Source organism: Anguilla anguilla, chromosome 4 (assembly GCF_013347855.1).
Source record: "Anguilla anguilla isolate fAngAng1 chromosome 4, fAngAng1.pri, whole genome shotgun sequence".
Classification (NCBI taxonomy): domain Eukaryota; kingdom Metazoa; phylum Chordata; class Actinopteri; order Anguilliformes; family Anguillidae; genus Anguilla; species Anguilla anguilla.
Window position 1 is genome coordinate 6,652,546 of NC_049204.1, and position 18,486 is coordinate 6,671,031.

At 43.7% G+C, this 18,486-nt stretch overlaps 2 protein-coding genes across 2 annotated transcripts; one reads left to right on the forward strand and one right to left on the reverse strand.

The window, feature by feature from the left end:
- Positions 1-90: 90 nt before the first annotated feature.
- On the reverse strand, positions 91-9,097 carry oaz1a (ornithine decarboxylase antizyme 1a). Its single transcript, XM_035416102.1, is given in 7 exon segments — positions 91-734; positions 736-800; positions 1,090-1,175; positions 2,514-2,686; positions 3,474-3,560; positions 3,562-3,619; positions 8,876-9,097. Coding segments are annotated over 7 exon segments (654 nt in total). The 5' UTR covers positions 8,995-9,097; the 3' UTR covers positions 91-668.
- A 1,081-nt stretch (positions 9,098-10,178) lies between these two features.
- On the forward strand, positions 10,179-18,480 carry LOC118224655 (late secretory pathway protein AVL9-like). The gene is made up of 7 exons (XM_035412260.1): positions 10,179-10,308; positions 11,545-11,658; positions 13,096-13,124; positions 13,531-13,591; positions 14,498-14,617; positions 16,325-16,425; positions 16,939-18,480. Exons 2-7 carry the CDS (start codon positions 11,565-11,567, stop codon positions 17,362-17,364), a joined length of 831 nt encoding a protein of 276 aa, XP_035268151.1. The 5' UTR covers positions 10,179-10,308; positions 11,545-11,564; the 3' UTR covers positions 17,365-18,480.
- Positions 18,481-18,486: the final 6 nt, after the last annotated feature.

The window sequence follows — 18,486 nt, forward strand, 5'->3', positions numbered from 1 at the left end:
ATGGTTGGAGAGCTTGCAGACACGTCCAACTCATATGAAAATCTGTTTGTAGGTCACACAAGGCAAAAGTGCAAGGAGACGTTCATAAACCACAGTTTTAAGGTGAGCAGTTTTATTTTGCGCACTGTTACAACATGCAGATTTTCAGTGAAACAAAAACAGGTCTAAAAATTCAGAATCATGCACACATATAAAATCAATACAATAATGAAGAGGAGAAAAAAAAACAAATCAACAAAATGAGAATGAAAAACTAATTACACTTAATTCTGCATGGGAATCGTACCCATAAATATTACATCCTAAGGATGATCAGTAGGCGTTGGATTGAGGACACTGGTGAAGCTAAGTCAGCACACAAAGTTTAATCTCCCATTTTTTTTAAATCATCCAACATTGAGGCTCTTGTGTTCCGGGCTTTTCTCAGTTTTACACTACGTGCGGGTGGCACTGACGCGATGCGACGATTTCTTAACGTTGGTACAGGAGAGCGAGAGCGAAAGAACGAAAGGTAGAAAGAAAGAAAAGAAAAATGCACACGCAGTCACCACAATGCTGAGATTTTTTTTTTTTTTTTTACAGGAACTGAAACAGAAAGAGTAGCGTGGGGTGGGGGAGAGCGGGGGGGGGGTGGGGGGGGGGCGCATCGTGCGAGTCGTCCGGGAGCTTCATTCGTCGTCTGAGGAGTCTCTCTCGATGGTGTACGCCATGAAGAAAGCATCGGCGCGGGGGGGGGGCGAGGGGATGGCCTGGTCTCACAATCTCAAAGCCCAGGAAGCTGAAAGTCCGCAGCAGTGACGCTGTGGGGGGGAAGAGAGAGCGTGAGCTTTGGCCTATTTCATGGGGGAGAGGGAGGGAGGGAGACAGAGAGAGATAAACAGAGACAGAGAGAGAGGGGGAGACAGAACAGAAAGAGACAGACTGAGCGGGGTTAGGCTTCGACGATATATTGACACTAATTATCAAATTCAGTAACTGTCGTCGCCCCCTTGTGGTGTATTGCATTTGATAATTACCAATGTGGCACACTGTCGAGCCCTATAGGGGGGAGAAAGGGGGGGGGGGGGGAGAGAGAGAGGACAGGCGTACCTCGATCATCGCGGTTCTTGTGGAAGCAGATGAAGACGTGGTCTACCTGCAGCTGCTCCTCAGCAAACTCCAGCAGGAGAGCAAATCTGTGGAGGGGGAGGCCAGGAAGTGATGTCATCTGCACTATAAGCCCACCATTTACACTCCCAGCAACTAGTACAGTAAAAATAACTCAAATGTAGCCTTAAGAAAACACTTTGACCAAAACTAAATCTACATTTATCTATATAATCCATCTTCTCAATACTAACCTCATGAAAAAAAACCAGTTTAAAAAAAAAAAAAAAAAAAAAAAAAAAAAAAAAGAGGAAGTTTTCCATCCGTCTCAACCTTGACAGACCATGACAAACTTAAACTGAAGGCGTCAACCAATGGGGAAGCTGGATTTAGTCGAGAGAATAGTGTCCTGACCAATCGCGCATCAGGAAACATTTAAAAATACATGAGCTAAGCCTGTCCAGCTGTGCTCATTGCTCATACTAGTTCACAGTGTGTGGCAGTTAGGAATGAGCTCTTCTGACTGATCACAGCTACGAACTGGACCTCAGGTGAGCTGGAGCGGAGGTCTAACTGAAGTGGTTTAAGAATAAAAAATTTTTAAAAATAAAAAGTAAATGATGGGAAAATATTTTCTTAAGACGGCCTGCAAACCACTCAACCTGGCACTAACTAGACATAAAATGAAACTTTAAAAACCGAAATGGCTAAGCCAGGTCTTAATTTTAGCTCACCTCACAAAGGTCATGAATGCCTTAAGGACAAAACTGTTAATCGCGCACTAGTTCGTTTACAAAACATTGCAAAACAGAGAAGCAATTATGCCTCCGTTATGGTGGACAGCACCACCTTGCTCTTTTCACATCACACAGTATAACGGTGATTCTCTATCTCAGCCCTGCCGACCCCCGTGCATGGCCTGTTCTTTGCACAGACATTCTCTTGCTTAATTAAGGTGGTCGAATACATGAGTTTCATAAACTTTTCCTTAGACCATGTAACACTGCAGGTCTGGCAGCTTAATTACATTGTCTCAGTAGTCCACACATTTCACCAATTAAAAACCTACTGATTCATCGCAGCCATTAATTTGAATCTGTTGGTAAAAAAAATTTCTTTTTTTGTTTTATAATAATTTTACCTCTTTATTTGCACCCGTTTACAAACACAATGTGACATCACACTTCATGATGGCATGCATAGCCATCTCAGACATAACGTGGCCCGAGGGTGAAGAACCCCTCAGAACACTAAACGCGTCCAAGAAAAATGAACAGCCTGTTTAAAATTCTGCTATTGCAATTATAGTGGGAATGAGAAACCTGCATACACAGAGGGTCCCCCCAGGACTGAGTCTCAGAAGCACTGGGACACGCAGGAGGGGGGGGGGGCTGGAGGGGGGTGGCGGGGGGGGGCGTCGCACTCACCCGTCCTTGCTGCCCTCGGGCAGGGCTCCGGGGGGGATCTCGATGTACAGGTTCCCCCCCTTCAGCGCCCCTCTCCAGGAGCAGGGCTTGCCCTCGGCCCGGCGCGGCTCGAAGTGCAGGAAGCGCACCCGGGCGGGGGGCGGCTGCTCCTCCAGAACCAGCAAGCGAGCGTCCTGCGGGGGGGGACGAGGGGGGGAGGCACACGGTAAAAAAACGGGTCCGCAATCGGCCGCCGCGCTGGGGCTCACTGCGTGCGCGAGAGTCCGAAGAGCAGGGAAAATAACACAAGGCGGCGGTGTAGCACAGTGGGTAAGGAACCGGGCTTGTAACCGAAAAGGTCACAGGTTCGATTCCAGGGCGGGGCACTGCCGTTGCACCCTTGAGCTAAAGGTACTTAACCCTGCATCGCTTCAGTTATACATCCAGCTGTATAAATGGATGCAATGTAAATGCTGTGTAAAAAGTTGTGTAAGACGCTCAGGATAAATGCTAAATACTTGTAATGTAATTTAACAAGGTTGAATAAATTCCGTATGACTGTATGAAAGTCTACACAATTTTAACTGGGCATGACTTGTACCAATTACCGGTGCAATTAACAGATCGAGACTAAATACACCTTGAACAAAACGTTAGCTTACGACAGGACTTTTATTCTGGTGAACCATGCGGCTGAGACCCAAATTCAGGGGGCATTTGAGGGACTTCAGTGACTGAACTGTGGACTGAAGCAGGCAGGCTGCAGCGCAGGCTACACGGGGGTGTATCTAAAAGGCCCCGCCTGGCTTTAACACGTGTGCAGTAGGAATGCCCCGCGCCACGGCCCGTGGGCACACCGTGTACATGACGCCGATACAGGCATTCAGGGGAGCAGGACAGGGAGGTCATTCATAAAGCTGCAGGTCCTGCAGTTAGAGAGCAGTAAAACCCGTGTGTGTGTGGGGGGGGGGGGGGGCTCACCGAGTAGAAGAGTTTAGCTGAAAGATTGCGATCCCTCTGGTCATTCCCTCGCCCACCTGGGATCCTCAGGGGTGGGAGAGGGGCATCAGGAGCACCACAGAGGCCCCGGACACAGGTTACTACAGGAACGGGAACACCGACAAGGACTGCGGGAGAGAGAGGGAGAGATCTGTTAGCCACCGCAGAGGAAAGCATTAGAGACGCAACACTAAGGGACAGAGATCAGGGTCCGGTTTCACAAAGCAGGATGACTGCGTTAGCTGGATAACTGCGTTAGCTGGATAACTGCGCTGAGTAAAACCCTGAGGAACCCCCTCAGATTTGGAATCTGGACTGAAGTTAAAGGTAAAAAGCGCTTAATGGGTTACCCCACGCAGTTATCCAGCTAACTCAGTGATCCTGCTTCATGAAATGCCCCCCCCTAGATTTGCACCATCATTCAAACCAAACCGACTTACACAGTAGACTTCACACACCACATCCCAGAACCCTTTCACGACACACCTAAGCCCGATATCTCACCCCATCCCAAAAAAAAAGCATTAAATAAACTGCCAAAGCTTAAAAGGGACCACTAATGTTGACTACCCAAAATGGAAAATAGTCTCATTTCCTCTTATTATCAGTGTGCTCTGACATTCGCTGCTCTCAAGAGGCCTGCGCCTTTAAGAATATCTACGTTGAAATCAGTCATGCAGATGAACATGACCCAACAGAACACAGGAACAACTAGTGGCTTCCTGAAAAAACAATGCCAAACCACCGAGAGCAGAAGTTATTCATCGACACGCAACGGCGAGTTAAAAGTAGACCCGGGTGACTAATAAAGACAGTTTGTCCTCGAAGCAAAGCAGCAAGAAAAAAACCTGGCAGCCTGTGATTTATTACTGAAGTCCATGACAAATCCCACAATGAGTGCAGAGAACACACCCACCTGGAGTGTGGGGGGGGGGGGTGAGGACAGGTTTTAGTATTAATTAGCACACGGACCACGGGACAGGTTAACAAAAGGTAGATTGCATACAGACATTAGGAAGAATTTTTTTCCACACAAGAGTAGTCAATGTGTGGCATAGCCTGCCAAGTCACGTGGCAGAGGCAGAAACTCCGGGGATTTTCAAGACTAGGCTTGATACAGTGTTAGATACCATCTAGTCTGTCATAATCAGAGCACTGATTTAGTTGGAGAGCACTGTTGGGCTGAATGGCCGGTTCTCGTCATTATATTATGTTTTTGTTAAAAGGGTTGTACCGAGGCAAACCAAACAGGACCCAGAAGGTTGCGGAGAAACAAGAACCGCCATTTTCCTCCAGCATTCAGAAGTCAAAAAAAATTGCCTCATGTAAAAATAAATAAATAAATAAATTTAAAAAAAAGGGGGAAGTGAATTGCTTGAGAAACCAGGGGATAAACTTAAAAATTCCCCCCCAATTCTGCGTTTTCAAAAGAGCAGCATGAAGAACTCAGCAACTTCCAGCAGTGCTCATGTCCAGCTCGTGACTGCGGTTTTGGCCACTGTGGGACAGGGGGGGTGGGGTTGGGTGTGGAGGATGGGGTGCGGGCTAGTTCTGCATTTTACTTCTACTTAGCAGCAGGCCTGGTTCACGTTCATGAATCCTCCTGCAGGCGCACAGGTTACCAAGCAACCAGAAAAGGGGGAGGGGCTGAGTGGCTCATCCTTGTGTGAGTGACACCCCCTTCCAGTGTGGGGATGAGCGGCACGGTCTGACACGAGACCTAGACCACTCCAGTCCCAGCCGGAAAAAGGGAATGGAAAAAGGGAATGGGTTTTCAATTACAATGACAAGCACTCACTAAAGACACAAACAAATGATATAAATCATTTAATTCATTCATCATTCCCAAACCACAAACAGTTCAAATATGAATAAATGTCACCAATGCGTGCTTTTGCTGCACAACCAAACAGTTTTAAAAAAATAAATTTAAAAAAATGTACAAATTTTTTTTTTTTGTTTGTTTGCAGACAAGCAACAGAGGGAATTTTGCAATCAAGAAAAAATATTTGCATTGGAAAATGCATATCGTCCAGCACAAAGTCCAGATAAATGGGACGCTTTGAAAACAGAAATCAGAGTGGCAGCCGTTTGAAAGTTGACCTCGATCATGACAGCATTTCTGAAATTCTTTTTGGGGGTAGTTCTTCAGACTGGAATAAGTGAAATAGTCCTGTTATACTGCGTCTTGTACCAGGGGGTATGCAAAAGATACAAGGAGCCTAGTTCAATGGACCTGAATTTGTGAGACAAACACCACACAAAGCCACACATCGTTGTGTAAATAATACACACAATGCTTGGGCTCATAGGCCAAATGTGAATAGCAGAAGCCTGGCGTGACTTGCAAGTGCAAAAATGTCTCCCTCACAAAAACTAATGCTGGCAGATAAAACAATTTCACAATCTGTTGCCCGCAAACTGTTTTCAATGGCATGTTACCAGAGAAAGGAACTGAATTTTATTCAGCCTTACGGGAAAATCTACTGAAGGTGTAAAACGAAGGCCCACGCAGACAATAGTCATTTGCAATTTAAAATGATTTGGTCGATAACAGGCAGATTTCCGCCAAATACAAGATCCTCATCAATGCATAATCTAATCATCTGTCGGCCAATTCAGCAACAGACTGCAAGAACACTCCCCACAAAGAGCTCGCAGAATCATTTCAATTCAGCAGCTCTTCACGTATCGAGCTTGGCTTAATCTTATACAACCCGACGGAGGAAAACCGTTCTGTTCCCGACAGAATGGTTTGACGTCTCTCCGCTCGTCAGTAGCGTGACTCCTCACACACGCTGGTGTGCGCAAATGACACCCGGGTGCTATATCTGGAGGTGAGGTGCCATGGCAAAATCAGAAACACTTCCCCCACCGCGTCCCGACGGTACCCACGCAAAGATATCTTCCGTCGCTAACATCGTCAGAATTCTCCAAAGCCGACACTGGCGCGCGCTGACTCTACACAAGGCACGCGCATATAAGTAGTTCAACGCAGAGCAGCTGCTCGGAGAACACAAGGGGATGAGTATAGCGTATTGCGTAACGGCTTTGGTCCTCTTCCCTCGAACAAATCAGATTTACATAAGACTGCAGCAAACGCAGCTTGGTGTTGTTTAGAAACAAACGAATAAAGCTTTTAAAAAAAAAAATTAAAAAAAAAAAACATTCTGCATACCGTATTCCACCTTGCAGCATAATGTTAACGCACACTTGAAAAAATCCAAAAGACAGACAGCAGTAACAGGTGTTTGACCTAGCCCTCCACCAAACCTACCAAAACTGACCCCAATTTGTGGTTCTGTACCACAGGACTCCCGAGCGAGAAAATGAACTTAAACTCAGCATACACAGACACACCCTTTAAAAATTAAAGAAGCCAGGTCTGGATGTTTCCAGATTCCCGATAAATGATGCTCAGAATTTAGAGTTAAAAAACTGAAATTTAGATCCATCCAGTCTCATCCAAAGAGATCACATAACATTATATATATTTTTTTGAAGACTACAAAAAAGAATCCACTTCCCCCCACTCACACCTACCTACCCACTGCCCTGGGGTCAAATAAAGCTACAATGCTCCCAATTCAGAAATATAAAGTGAAATTACGTCGCACATTTTCAAGAGATTAAAAGGAAAGCAGTTAGCGCTGTACTTTGTGTACATCTCATCTGTATTCAAACTGCCTGTGAAGAAAGGCTTTTGGTACGTGGCTACCAACTCTTCCTAATGTGCTTAGCTTCGCAGATTCGGGGAGGGGGGGGTTCTTTGTGTTTCGAAATACACCCTGAAGTGTAAACCCAAACAAGCTTGCTCCTGCTGACGCAGCAACGACTAAAATTCCTCCAAGTCATCACATGGAGAGTCGCGAGTTCCTGAATATTCACTTTTCAATAGCTGAAAAATAAGTCCCGTGAACAAACGCGCACTCGCATGAGCAAAACACACAAATAGTCCGAGAGACCTCGGTATAATTTTTCATTGAAGCATTCATAAACTTTGTGCTGTACTCTTGGACTCAGTCAAAGTTCAAGAGGATTAACACAAACCCCACTTAAAACGTTACCCCTTGTAATGTTTAATCCTCCTCTACACCTAACTGGCTGTTTGACATGTCATAAGGAAATCTCATCTGAATTTTCAGGTACATTTGATCTTGATAGTTAAGTATTTACCGAAGGAACCGTAACCCCTTATGCAACAAGGCCATTTATTGCTAGTCTGAAGTTAGCTACAAAGCAAAACATTAACTCAATTCTCCTGACTAACGTCAATTGGTTGCCAAATGATGTTACTTTTGTTGCCAATTTCATTAAGAAATTCACACGAGGATCAAAGGATAAATTCCACACGGGCAGCTAGTTAACGTTAACGAGTAAAACGGCTCAATCCAACGTTAGCGGACTTCACTCGCCTAAACGTTAAAATGGCCAGCAAGCTAACGTTAAGCTACTATTCCAACCACTACTAGCCACTCAGACGTCGAGAATGTTCGATTCGTTTAAATGACGTTAGGCTAGCTAGCCAGCTACGTTGCTGCGATAGCTAGCTAACGCCTGTAGTCTTCCAAAGACATTGCAAGCTTATTGCGGTGTGTGAGAAACGTTGGGAAAACCAAGAAACATTAGATAGAAACGCTTGTTGGTATAGTTACGAACATAATCTTGTCACAAGCATTGGCTCAATACGACAAGGTAATGAATAACGTCAGTCTAAGCCGTGTTAGCCAAGCTTAATTTCAGCACTTGCTAAATCAAACGGCTAACGCCAATGTTATACCTAGACTAGCTAATGTAGGGCCATCTGGCTGTAATTCTACATAATACCAAGCGATTATGTTACTCTTTGCGATAGTTAACTTCGACATCGTTATAACCATTATAATCATAGCTAAGGTTAATACTTACCGGTTTATGATATGCTACGGAATACAACTAGAGCTAGCTAACTAACGTAGTTAGCTACATGCTAGCTACATTTCTAGGTGGCTAGCTAGCCAAATACAAAGCTAAGTTAGCTAACAAGCCCTCTAAAATATGGCCTGTGTCAGCTTGGTGATCAATTTGACGTAAATCTACTTTAACGTTAAAGATGACAATCTAGTGACACAACTGAAACAAACCAAAGCTTACAGAGAAGCCATCGTCACTTGAAACGAGTTAAGGTAGAAAGATTAAAGCTTAAAAAACGTTGGCTAGTTCCATTCAGCTAGACAGCTACACAGGCCTCGAATTATCCACGGACTAGCGTTAAGAATTTGCCTACCAACTAACGTTAGCCTAGAGGCAGCTCCACTTACAACTAGCAAGCTAGTCTAACACTATTAAAGTGTCGTTAAAAGTAAGTTGTCCATTATTTCCCATCTAGCTAACAATTCTCTTACCTTTTACTTTCGGGAATATTACTGGTCAGATCGATAACTGGCATTTTGGGTATGTTTCTTTCCTTTTCTCTTACAAAACAGTGGCTATTCAGGATCGTCTGTAGGTTGGATTTAACCATCCGGCCTATGTCCGCTCCCACAGCTCCTTCTCGCCTCCTTGCTTCTTCGTCAAAATGGATTCACTACCTCTAGGCCAGCTATTTATATGACGTGGGAGTGTTCCTGGACAACAAGGAGGTTGTGTTGTTTTTCACTTCGCACGAAAACCTTATTTTTTTCTTATTGGCCCATTCAGGTCACATGAGGCGTTAGCACCAATTGCAGCAAAGAACAGATGGAGCACCAAAGGGAAAGGTGGTGTTGGCAAAGTATTGTTGGAGGGCACTGTACGTTGGCTTGTTTTAGATGCTGATATTGGATGAAAATGAACGAGACATTGTAATAAATGAACGGTATTCTGGTAAAATTGTTATGAATGCACATTAACGATACGTGCTTCTTCCTACCTGGCTATATCCTGTTTTACAAGAAAAGAAAGTAGGCTATTAAATCCAGTATAATCGATGTTCAATTGGTGAGAATAACTCATTTACAGTGCTTGTTCACTTTTTATGGGTAGCCCAACTTTTGCCGACGTTACAGTAATGTTTACTATCAGGCTGCGCTGTACGACAGTAGTAGCAACATTTTTACCACCCCCATACCCAGAGATTTCCAACTATTCCGCTATAAATTGGCACAGACCATACCTATGTTTTTCTGCAGGAAAATGGTCTTAAGACCACGTTTGCAAAACCAGACACCTGTCCATGCCCGAGCTACTATTGTCTACAAACCAGTTCAATCAACAAGAACATTAGGGAGGCTAAGAAAATCATATGACAGAGGGGTGTGCCCCCAAGTCCAATGATATCATCCATATTCATGAATATTTTTTGATTTTGAATGTTACAGGCACTGCATTGGCCATGTGGTAGCATGAATGGTAGGCCTATAAAAAGGTATGCAGTTTTTTTTTACACTGAAATGTACAATAACAGTTTTTGTATAGCCTGTAGGAATACAAAAACTAAATAAAATAGGAGTACAAAATCTAAATGAAATAGGAGTTTACAGAAGCGAGACATTTTGTATGATTAACCCTTACCCTACCAATCTGACTCAGCGGAATGCCGTGAGTATTAACAGCCCGTCTTAAGAGCAATGCCGGGGATGTTTTATTTTTTTTAATACTTCACAGCTGTGCATGTCCGTCAGGGAATTTGCCAGGGGAGGGAGGGAGGGAGGGAGGGGATGGGGGGGGGGGGGGGGGGGCGGGGGAATGAGAGCAGTAGTTTGAGGATCAGGTGCAAGAGCTGAGAGAAAGTCTTCTGCCCCACTATTCGAGCCACTGCGACTGAAGACTGGTCGCGGGACTGGAAAGTTCGATTCAGGTAAGCTCAAATTAATGATTGATCCAGGGTTAAACCTAAACTTTGTGTAGGGAATTTTTTACAGAAGGAGCTTGATCCCACTGGTAGAAATTGGCATTGGACTTCTTTCTAATTCTCTCACTCTATCTCGCTCCTTTGATCTAGCATAGTGTCCATTTTAGGAGTGGCTGTAATATTAGTCCGTGCCTCATATACTTTTATCTCAGCGGTCTTGCACCGCTGCTCCAGTCTTAGAAAGAGGGGAAGCAAATATTAATTATGTTGTAACAGGGTTTAAATTATGTATGCATATGGGATGATCCTTATTCTAGCAGCTATCAATTATTTTTGACAAAGGATCCAACAAAAAGTCAGTTTTTGCATTTGAATAGAAGCTTTATAGCATTTCCGCTGAAGCCGTAGTGTACAGGTCGGATGTAAAAGCCATCAACACACACACACATACACACACATGCACACACACACACACAGACACACACATGCACACACACACACACAGACACACACATACACACAGACACACACACACACACACACACACATTCACACACATACACACACACGCAGACACACACACGCACACACACATTCACACACATACACACAGATACACACACACACACACACACACACATTCACACACATACACACAGACACACACACACACATTCACACACACACACACACACATTCACACACATACACACACACACACACATACGTATTGCTATACTTGTGACGACTTCCGATTAACTTACATTCATTCCGTAACCTCTAACCCTAACCCTAACCCTAACCCCAAACACTACATGCCTAACTTTAACCTAATTGTAACCCTTTTTAGGAATTTGTGACCAGCAAAAGGTCCCGACCTTGCGTAATTTTCCTCATCTTTCTATCCTTGTGGAGACATTTGGTTCTTGCAAAGATAGTAATACATGCCCACACACACACACACACACACAGAATAGCTCAAATATGTTTTCAGTAGTTTTGCTGTCTTAAGTGCAAGTCATTGATCACAAACAAAGTGGAGTGAAGTTTGGTATGGGTAAAGGTTTACATATGTGGTTATGATGGGAAACACCATGACAACTGGCATCGCCCGTCAATTGGAGTGTTTACGTATATGAATATTGTTTGCTGTGTGCACTTTTGAGAATATGAATTAATATCAGGGACATGGATAAATGCTCTAAAGCTATTTTTGCACCCTCCCTACACTTTTTGAGTCAGGCTCTCCCAGGCTCTCTGGGATGGGGGATAAAGCTGTTGAGATACTGGAGGGTGAACCTGGAGTGGAGCTGAAAGAAAAGTCACCTCCCAAACCAGCCAGGCTCCGGAAGGCAGGTAAATAAGAAAATAAAAGGCGCACAAAAAAACTTTTCTTTTTTGTTTAGGATGGTATAAATTGATATTGAGTATATATATATATTTCCATAGGTACTGAGTCAGTCAGTCATGTGTAATATGAATTGAGCCATCCCATTGCATCATCATACATTGGCCTGGAATATACCAAGGAAAACATGCCATTTTCACTTGTATATTTGCTATCGCCACATTAATTACTAATTAATTCATTAATAATTTATTTGGACAAATTAATTAACGTGAATTACATTACTCAAGGGTGCAACTGGAGTGCCCCATCCTGAGGGCCAAATATATAGCCCTCTGGTTAAAAACCCAGAATGCAACACTGCCATCAGCAACAAGACTTAACTCCTGTGTTTGGTTTGAGTCAAACTGACCTGTCTTAAACTTTTATTAAAAGAGGAATGACACTTTCGAGCAGGGGTGTCGTAGTGGGGGGGAAAGTGGGACTGACTACCCAGGGCCCGAATGAGGGGAGGGCCCTCGAAAAGCCTGGAATGATGCATGAGAGACATGGATCAAGAGAGGAAGGCGGCCCACAGGGACTGCTTATGTATAAGGCCCAGAATTTTGTGCTACACCCCTGCTTTTGAGTGACTCTGTACCAGTCTTTTGCCCGTATGGTTTCTTTGAATATAATAAAAATATACAAAATAGTATTTTTTGAAAAGATGACGTAATTGTAGTGGATTTTTACATATATATCACATTTTTATCACAAATGAATGACACTTTCATTGTTAAATGTGACCTAGTAGGGATGGCTACCATTAACCATTTACATATATTGTTTACATTGTTTGGAACTGAGAAAAAGATAATATATTTTGAGTATTTTTGCATAAATTTTATTTCTGTAGGGCTTTAAAATCCCAGTAATGTCCTGGGTATATTTGATCCAGGCTAACAGCTTTGCTGGTGCCAATAAATAAAGACAACACAACAGTTAACTGTGCAAATTGTATTTAAAGACATACATAGAGCGTCCCCAGAGAAAAAGAACTGCTGTCTGGGCCGGATCGTGCCTGAGTTCACGACAACATCCGGACTGGAGCACAGACTCAGCCTGGCCTCCAAATGCACGAGCCAAGGCTGGCATGGAGACGGCCTTCCGGATCGTAAGCATAGCGAGCTACTTCTGGCCTATTTTTATACAGTCTCTGGTTCTGGCACAGGACCAGCGATGTATTATCGCCCAGATTGTGAATGTTTCACGCGGCTCCGGCTCAAGCGCGGCACAGACTCACAAAAAAACCGTTGCGTTCGTTTCTCTGGTCCACGACTGAATCCAGCGCAAAGGTAGCTGTTTCAGTCCGGTCGAAAACCAGATACAGATTGGAGTTGCTCGCTGCCTGGGTCATACGTTCAACTGCTAAAAGTTACACTAAATGTCACGTCTTCCTGTTACAGATGCGCAGCCATCGAAGAAAAAGAAAGAGGTGAGTTATGAGCTAACGTCGTACACTGAAACCAGTATTGCCAATCATTCTGACAATTCTTTACTGTAATTTTGTGTACAATCTGTGCCACAAAGAAGCTCGGTAAATCAACATTTTTTTTTACATTCTAAGGCTTTTACGTTTTATTTTCTTGATTGTCTAAGGCTGAGTCAGGCTTTTGGCTATAAACACCGACAAGTCTGACGTAGTCATCTGATAGTGTTTGGAGTACCTGCTTTTAATCCTGTAAACCTGTTCACTGATCCCCGATCTCCCACCGTAGAATGCTCACAGTGTTAAATGAACTCTTACAGTGTACACGTGGTCCCTATTGGACTCAAAGAAGCTCTGTCAGAAGTTTGAATTAACACTGGATGTTGCACTGTGCCTCTTCTCTCTTTCAAAGGGAGGACCAACAAGCCACAAGCAAGGCACAAAGAAAGCCACAAAGGAAAAAGCCAAGCCCGGTGTGTCTCCTCATTTTCTCTGTGCATTAGCCCTGTGTGTCCATATGTCAGTCCTCCTGTTGCATGTGCATTCATCTACACCAGTGGTTCCCAACCCCATTCCAGGAGAGCTACTGTACCAGCATGTAGGTTTTCACTCCAACCCTAATGAAGCACACCTCATTCAAGAGCTAGAGATATCCTCAAGCTGCTAATTATTAGAATCAGGTGAGCCATATTTGGGGTTGAAATGAAAACCCGCAGTAGATCTCGAGGATCAGGATTGGGAACCACTGGTCTACACCAACTCAAATTCTGTCTGCAGGGTTTTTAATATGTTTCCGCACTTACAGTTAGTGCTCAATTTAAGTCGTTGGCTGAAGAGTCTGCATGGCTGCTAGTGGAAAGGAGATGACAAAAACCAGGAGTGACTTCCGCCCTCCGGGACTGGAGTTTGAGACCCATTATCCACAAAGTGTTCATTTAACTCAGAGCTTGCTCTACCAGAGTTACGTGTACTTTACGAAGAGTTAAATGCATTTCATCAGAATTAAATGTAGTCTATCAGAGTTAATTTAACGATGAAAATTTTACTGTGTACTGTGTCATGAGCTATGTTCATCGCCAGCATGTTCAGCCATCTCTGTATTTATGTCCTTGACACCACTCACCCAATACCAATCATGTCTCTTTTGACCTTTGACCTAACCCTTTAAACACCCGTGAAGGTCCTGCAGATAACTGACAAGCTTAACGGAACAATTTAACTTCACCAATATGCACAAAAATATTCTTCTTTCCTGTGATATTTACGGGTGGTTGGTGATACATTTAGTTTTCTCAGAAATCTGCCAGTTTTTTATTTTAATTTTTTTCAATTTTACCCCTATCTGAACTTTTTCAAATAATTATTTGTCTGTCTTGCAGCATCCAATCAGCATTCAAGTGATGATGATGAAAATCCACTGGAATGGCTTACACTGAATCGCTGCATTCTATTGGCTGTCATCACAATTTTGGTCAGTACTGGAGTCAACACTCTGAATGGTAAGTGATTTCACATGCATTAAAGAGGTCATACTCTGGGAAGAGACAAGTATGTACTACTTTAATTCATATCTCAGTTTTTAAGGAAGTATCAATATGCATAAGTGACAAGCATAAGTACCTTTTTTGGGACTTTTTTTGCACCTTTGTTTTGAGAGTATACACTCTTTTGGACTAGAACTGGGTGTATTACATAAGCCGCGTTTCCACCGCAGGAACTATACCCCGGAACTAGGAACCTTTTGAGGAACTCAGTGCGTTTCCACCGCAGGAACTAGGGTCTAAATTTAGTTCTGGGGGCTTTGTTTTACCCCCCAAAACGTTCCTGCTCGGGGGGTAGTACTTTCCGAAAGTACAGGAACCTTTTGGGTGGAGTTTGCAGCGCTGAACATTTCTGATTGGTCGAGTACTCGCAGCATTTGTGTTGTATTTATTTTCCGCCATTACCCGCCATGTTTGAAAATATGCAGCGGCAAACCAATTTATTTTCATAATAACTTCAAATCAAACTTGTACGTTATGCGGCGCAGTAGCCTAGTTTTGGTTATAGCCTGTCAACGTCTTGGAATTATAACGTGTGCTCTTCTGTTCTTTTCTTGCTTTAGTATTCGTTTTATAAAATGCTAAGCATTCGTGCTGGGACAGCATATTACGTAGGCTACCAAAACATTCAAACGGATTAATTCGGTTGCTGAATATTTTCTTCCGGATTTTCTTTGTTAGCCCGTTGTAATTGACGCAAAACGTTTTATACAGTTATGTGAGGTATGCGGTAGTTCTGCATAATTAACATTGGTGATACAGTACAAGCAAACTGGAAATCACCATCCGCACTTTTTATCCGGGTAAAATAACAGGTTAATTCTAGTAAGCTTTTTCAGACTGCCGTAATTTTACTCAATTTTACTGCCATTTTTCAATTCCACGAAAAGACCAGGAAGACTATGGACTAATTTATGGTGCATGGTTCGCATCTGTAGGGCACACTTCGCTGCTCGGCTAGCAGTAACTTCGAAGGAAAGCAAACGGTGGCTGTACCACTACTAATTTACATTTTCACGCAAGTCCGAGTTTTCGTTCTATTCTTGTCATTTTGCCATTAGCCTATATGGAATTGACGACGAGAAAGTAATCAAACAGCAAATTGTTTACAACGTGTGCATGTTTTCTGCTGTTGTTGCCAGTTATACATATAAATGTGAATGCATTCTGTCGCTTCGGATGTCAAGACATGAAAGCGAATGTTCGCATAAAAACATAATGAATGTGTTTGAGAGGATATATGAAAATCAATAAATACAAAAGTAACCATATATAGTCATTGTTGGTAACCCGTTGTATAAGTGGAATAAACCCCTCCGGGCTGTCCCGGTTATTAGAAAATAATGTAGGCTACTTCGGTGGTAGTATGGGGTTACGGAAGAAATCATATGACAGACGGACCGACGACAACGTTGCTTTTTCATACGTCAGTGGGCTAATTTGCCTAATCTTCGCGGTACTTTAGACCCCGGTGGAAACGCAGACAACCATTGGCTGAAGGAACCTTTTAGTTCCTGGTAGAGTAGTTCCTGGGACTGAAAGTTCCGGGTAATTTTGGTGGAAACGCGGCTATACACACATATCATTCCAAGGACAGTGGAACACACTCTCACGTTTCTGACACACCCAGGCCACCGGTCTTATCCAGTGCGCCCTGTCTTTCAGAAACATGGGGGGAATTCTGGGGGATGGAGGAAGTGGAGCTCACTGCAGAGGAACTGGCTTTGGGAGGCAACGACGTAACGGCAGGCAGCGAACCCGAGGAGGTACCGAAGCCACGGCCCGTCCCTGTCTCTCCCTCCCTCTGTCAGTCTGCATGTCAGTCAGAACGTCATCCTAAAGGGGGGGAAAAGGAGAACGAGGACACACGGTGTCATTGATGCGAAGCAGCGCTATTACGCTAATGGCTCCCCGTTGTGGAGAACATTCAGCTTGCTAAATGTGAGTGAGTGAGTGAGTGGGCGAGTGAGTGAGTGAGTGAGTGGGCGAGTGAGTGGGCAGATGAATGGGTGGGTGAGTGAGTGAGTGAGTGTGTGGACAGGTGAGTGAGTGAGTGTGTGGGCGAGTGAGTGAGTGAGTGAGTGAGTGGGCGAGTGTTTGGGCGAGTGAGTGAGTGTGTGGACAGGTGAGTGAGTGAGTGTGTGGGCGAGTGAATGCGTCAGAGTGACTGAGTGAGTGGGTCACAAGCCAGGTCCATGAGGTGCTTCGTATTTAATAAAAGTTCATGTGGGCACTTATATAGCTCATGCAGACCTGTGTTTCCTGTTTCTCTCCTCCAGACCGAGAGCTCACTGTGGAATCTGTTCTCCTGGAGCTGGGGGTCAAGATATGATTGCGGTGCAGACGATAATTGCGATGCAGATGATGATGATGACGTCGCTTATTACTATTATTATTACGCTGCTGATGATGATGACGACGGCGATGACACTGTCAATGATGACGATGATGACAACAATGCTGACGATGATAATGGCGATGACGCCGTCGATGAAGATGACGATGATGATGGTGACGAACGCCCAGGAGGAAGATCGAGAAAGCTGGCTCTAAAGAGGGAGGTGCAGAGCGAATCAGGGAGGGAGGAACACACAGTAAAACGTAGGAAACGACTTCCAAGGGAACCAGAGGAAGATACAACCCAAAGGAAAAGATCGACAAGGCATAAGCCTGGTGACGAGGAGGAGGAAGAAGAGGAGGAATGAGCCTGGAGGAAGAGGGAGAAAGAGGAACGGGGACAGCGTCGGGGGTAGTTCACCTGGGAGACGAGAGCTTCTTCTGCTTTCTGATGAAAGACTCCTCTTCTGTCCCCGGCAACGAAGGTCAACGTCTCTGGAGTATCTCTTCCTGTGCAGTTTGTTTCACTGCAGTCAAACGTCACCAGAAGAGAAATGATCCCCTGGAAGGATCCTTCGTTTTCATTCAATATGTCAGCCATTACCTTCCCCCCGCGAAGCGCTATTCTCTCTAATATGCGAGGTGGTGACTGAGGACATTAATCCTGACAAACAGATGTTCACACAAGAACTGTTCACCTGTTAAGTGTTGATATAGTTGGCTGATTGGCTAACGCAGGGTCGAGTCAGATGCACAGTATAGTTTCCAGGAGAAAATGAAACTATGTTCCACAATTTACACGATACAGACTGAATATTATCCCATATTACACTTTGAGCATTTTGATTTCTAAGTGTCATTCATATTAAATGATTTACTTACATCACTGTCATTTCCTAACTGATCTGATATGCTTCACCATACCTGCTCTAGGATTTATTCAGCTCAAAAGCCAAGAGCATAACAAACAAGGTTATATTCTTTTTACCCCAATATGTTATTAGAAATGAAAGATACCATTTCTCTAATGTTTCACCATTTATTGAATTGTGTGCATTATATTTGTATTTGAGGACAAGGGATTTATTAACTTCCAAAGCTCCATCAAGAAGAATTGCTCTTTTGCCTTGACTCTGAAACCTTGCCACCATGCAATAAAGCCCAGTGATTTTTTTCTTTGTATATCCTACTTTCTGGATGTCAATACCAGGTCCAAAGCCACCCATCCTTAGACAGACAAATATATACAAATTCATTCAGACAAATTCAAATTCATTCAGTGATTACAAAAAACCCGGCTATATTTTTGTGCAATAGTGTTCTTTTTATTCACTTATCACCGAAGTGTGTTCACACAAGAACTTTGAACAACCACACACACACACACACACGCAAAACTTCATATGTTATGTGGGCGTGCACAGTGAACAGAAACACGAGCAGTGGAATGGCAAAACACAGCGTGCATTTCCATTTTTTTTTTTTTTTTT

Excerpts from the sequence above, each read along its gene's own strand:
- LOC118224655 (XM_035412260.1), top strand. The coding sequence starts at position 11,565 with ATGGGGGATAAAGCTGTTGAGATACTGGAGGGTGAACCTGGAGTGGAG. Across the intron at positions 11,659-13,095 it reads AGCCAGGCTCCGGAAGGCAG|ATGCGCAGCCATCGAAGAAA; the intron begins GTAAATAAGAAA and ends TTCCTGTTACAG. Across the intron at positions 13,125-13,530 it reads CATCGAAGAAAAAGAAAGAG|GGAGGACCAACAAGCCACAA; the intron begins GTGAGTTATGAG and ends TCTCTTTCAAAG.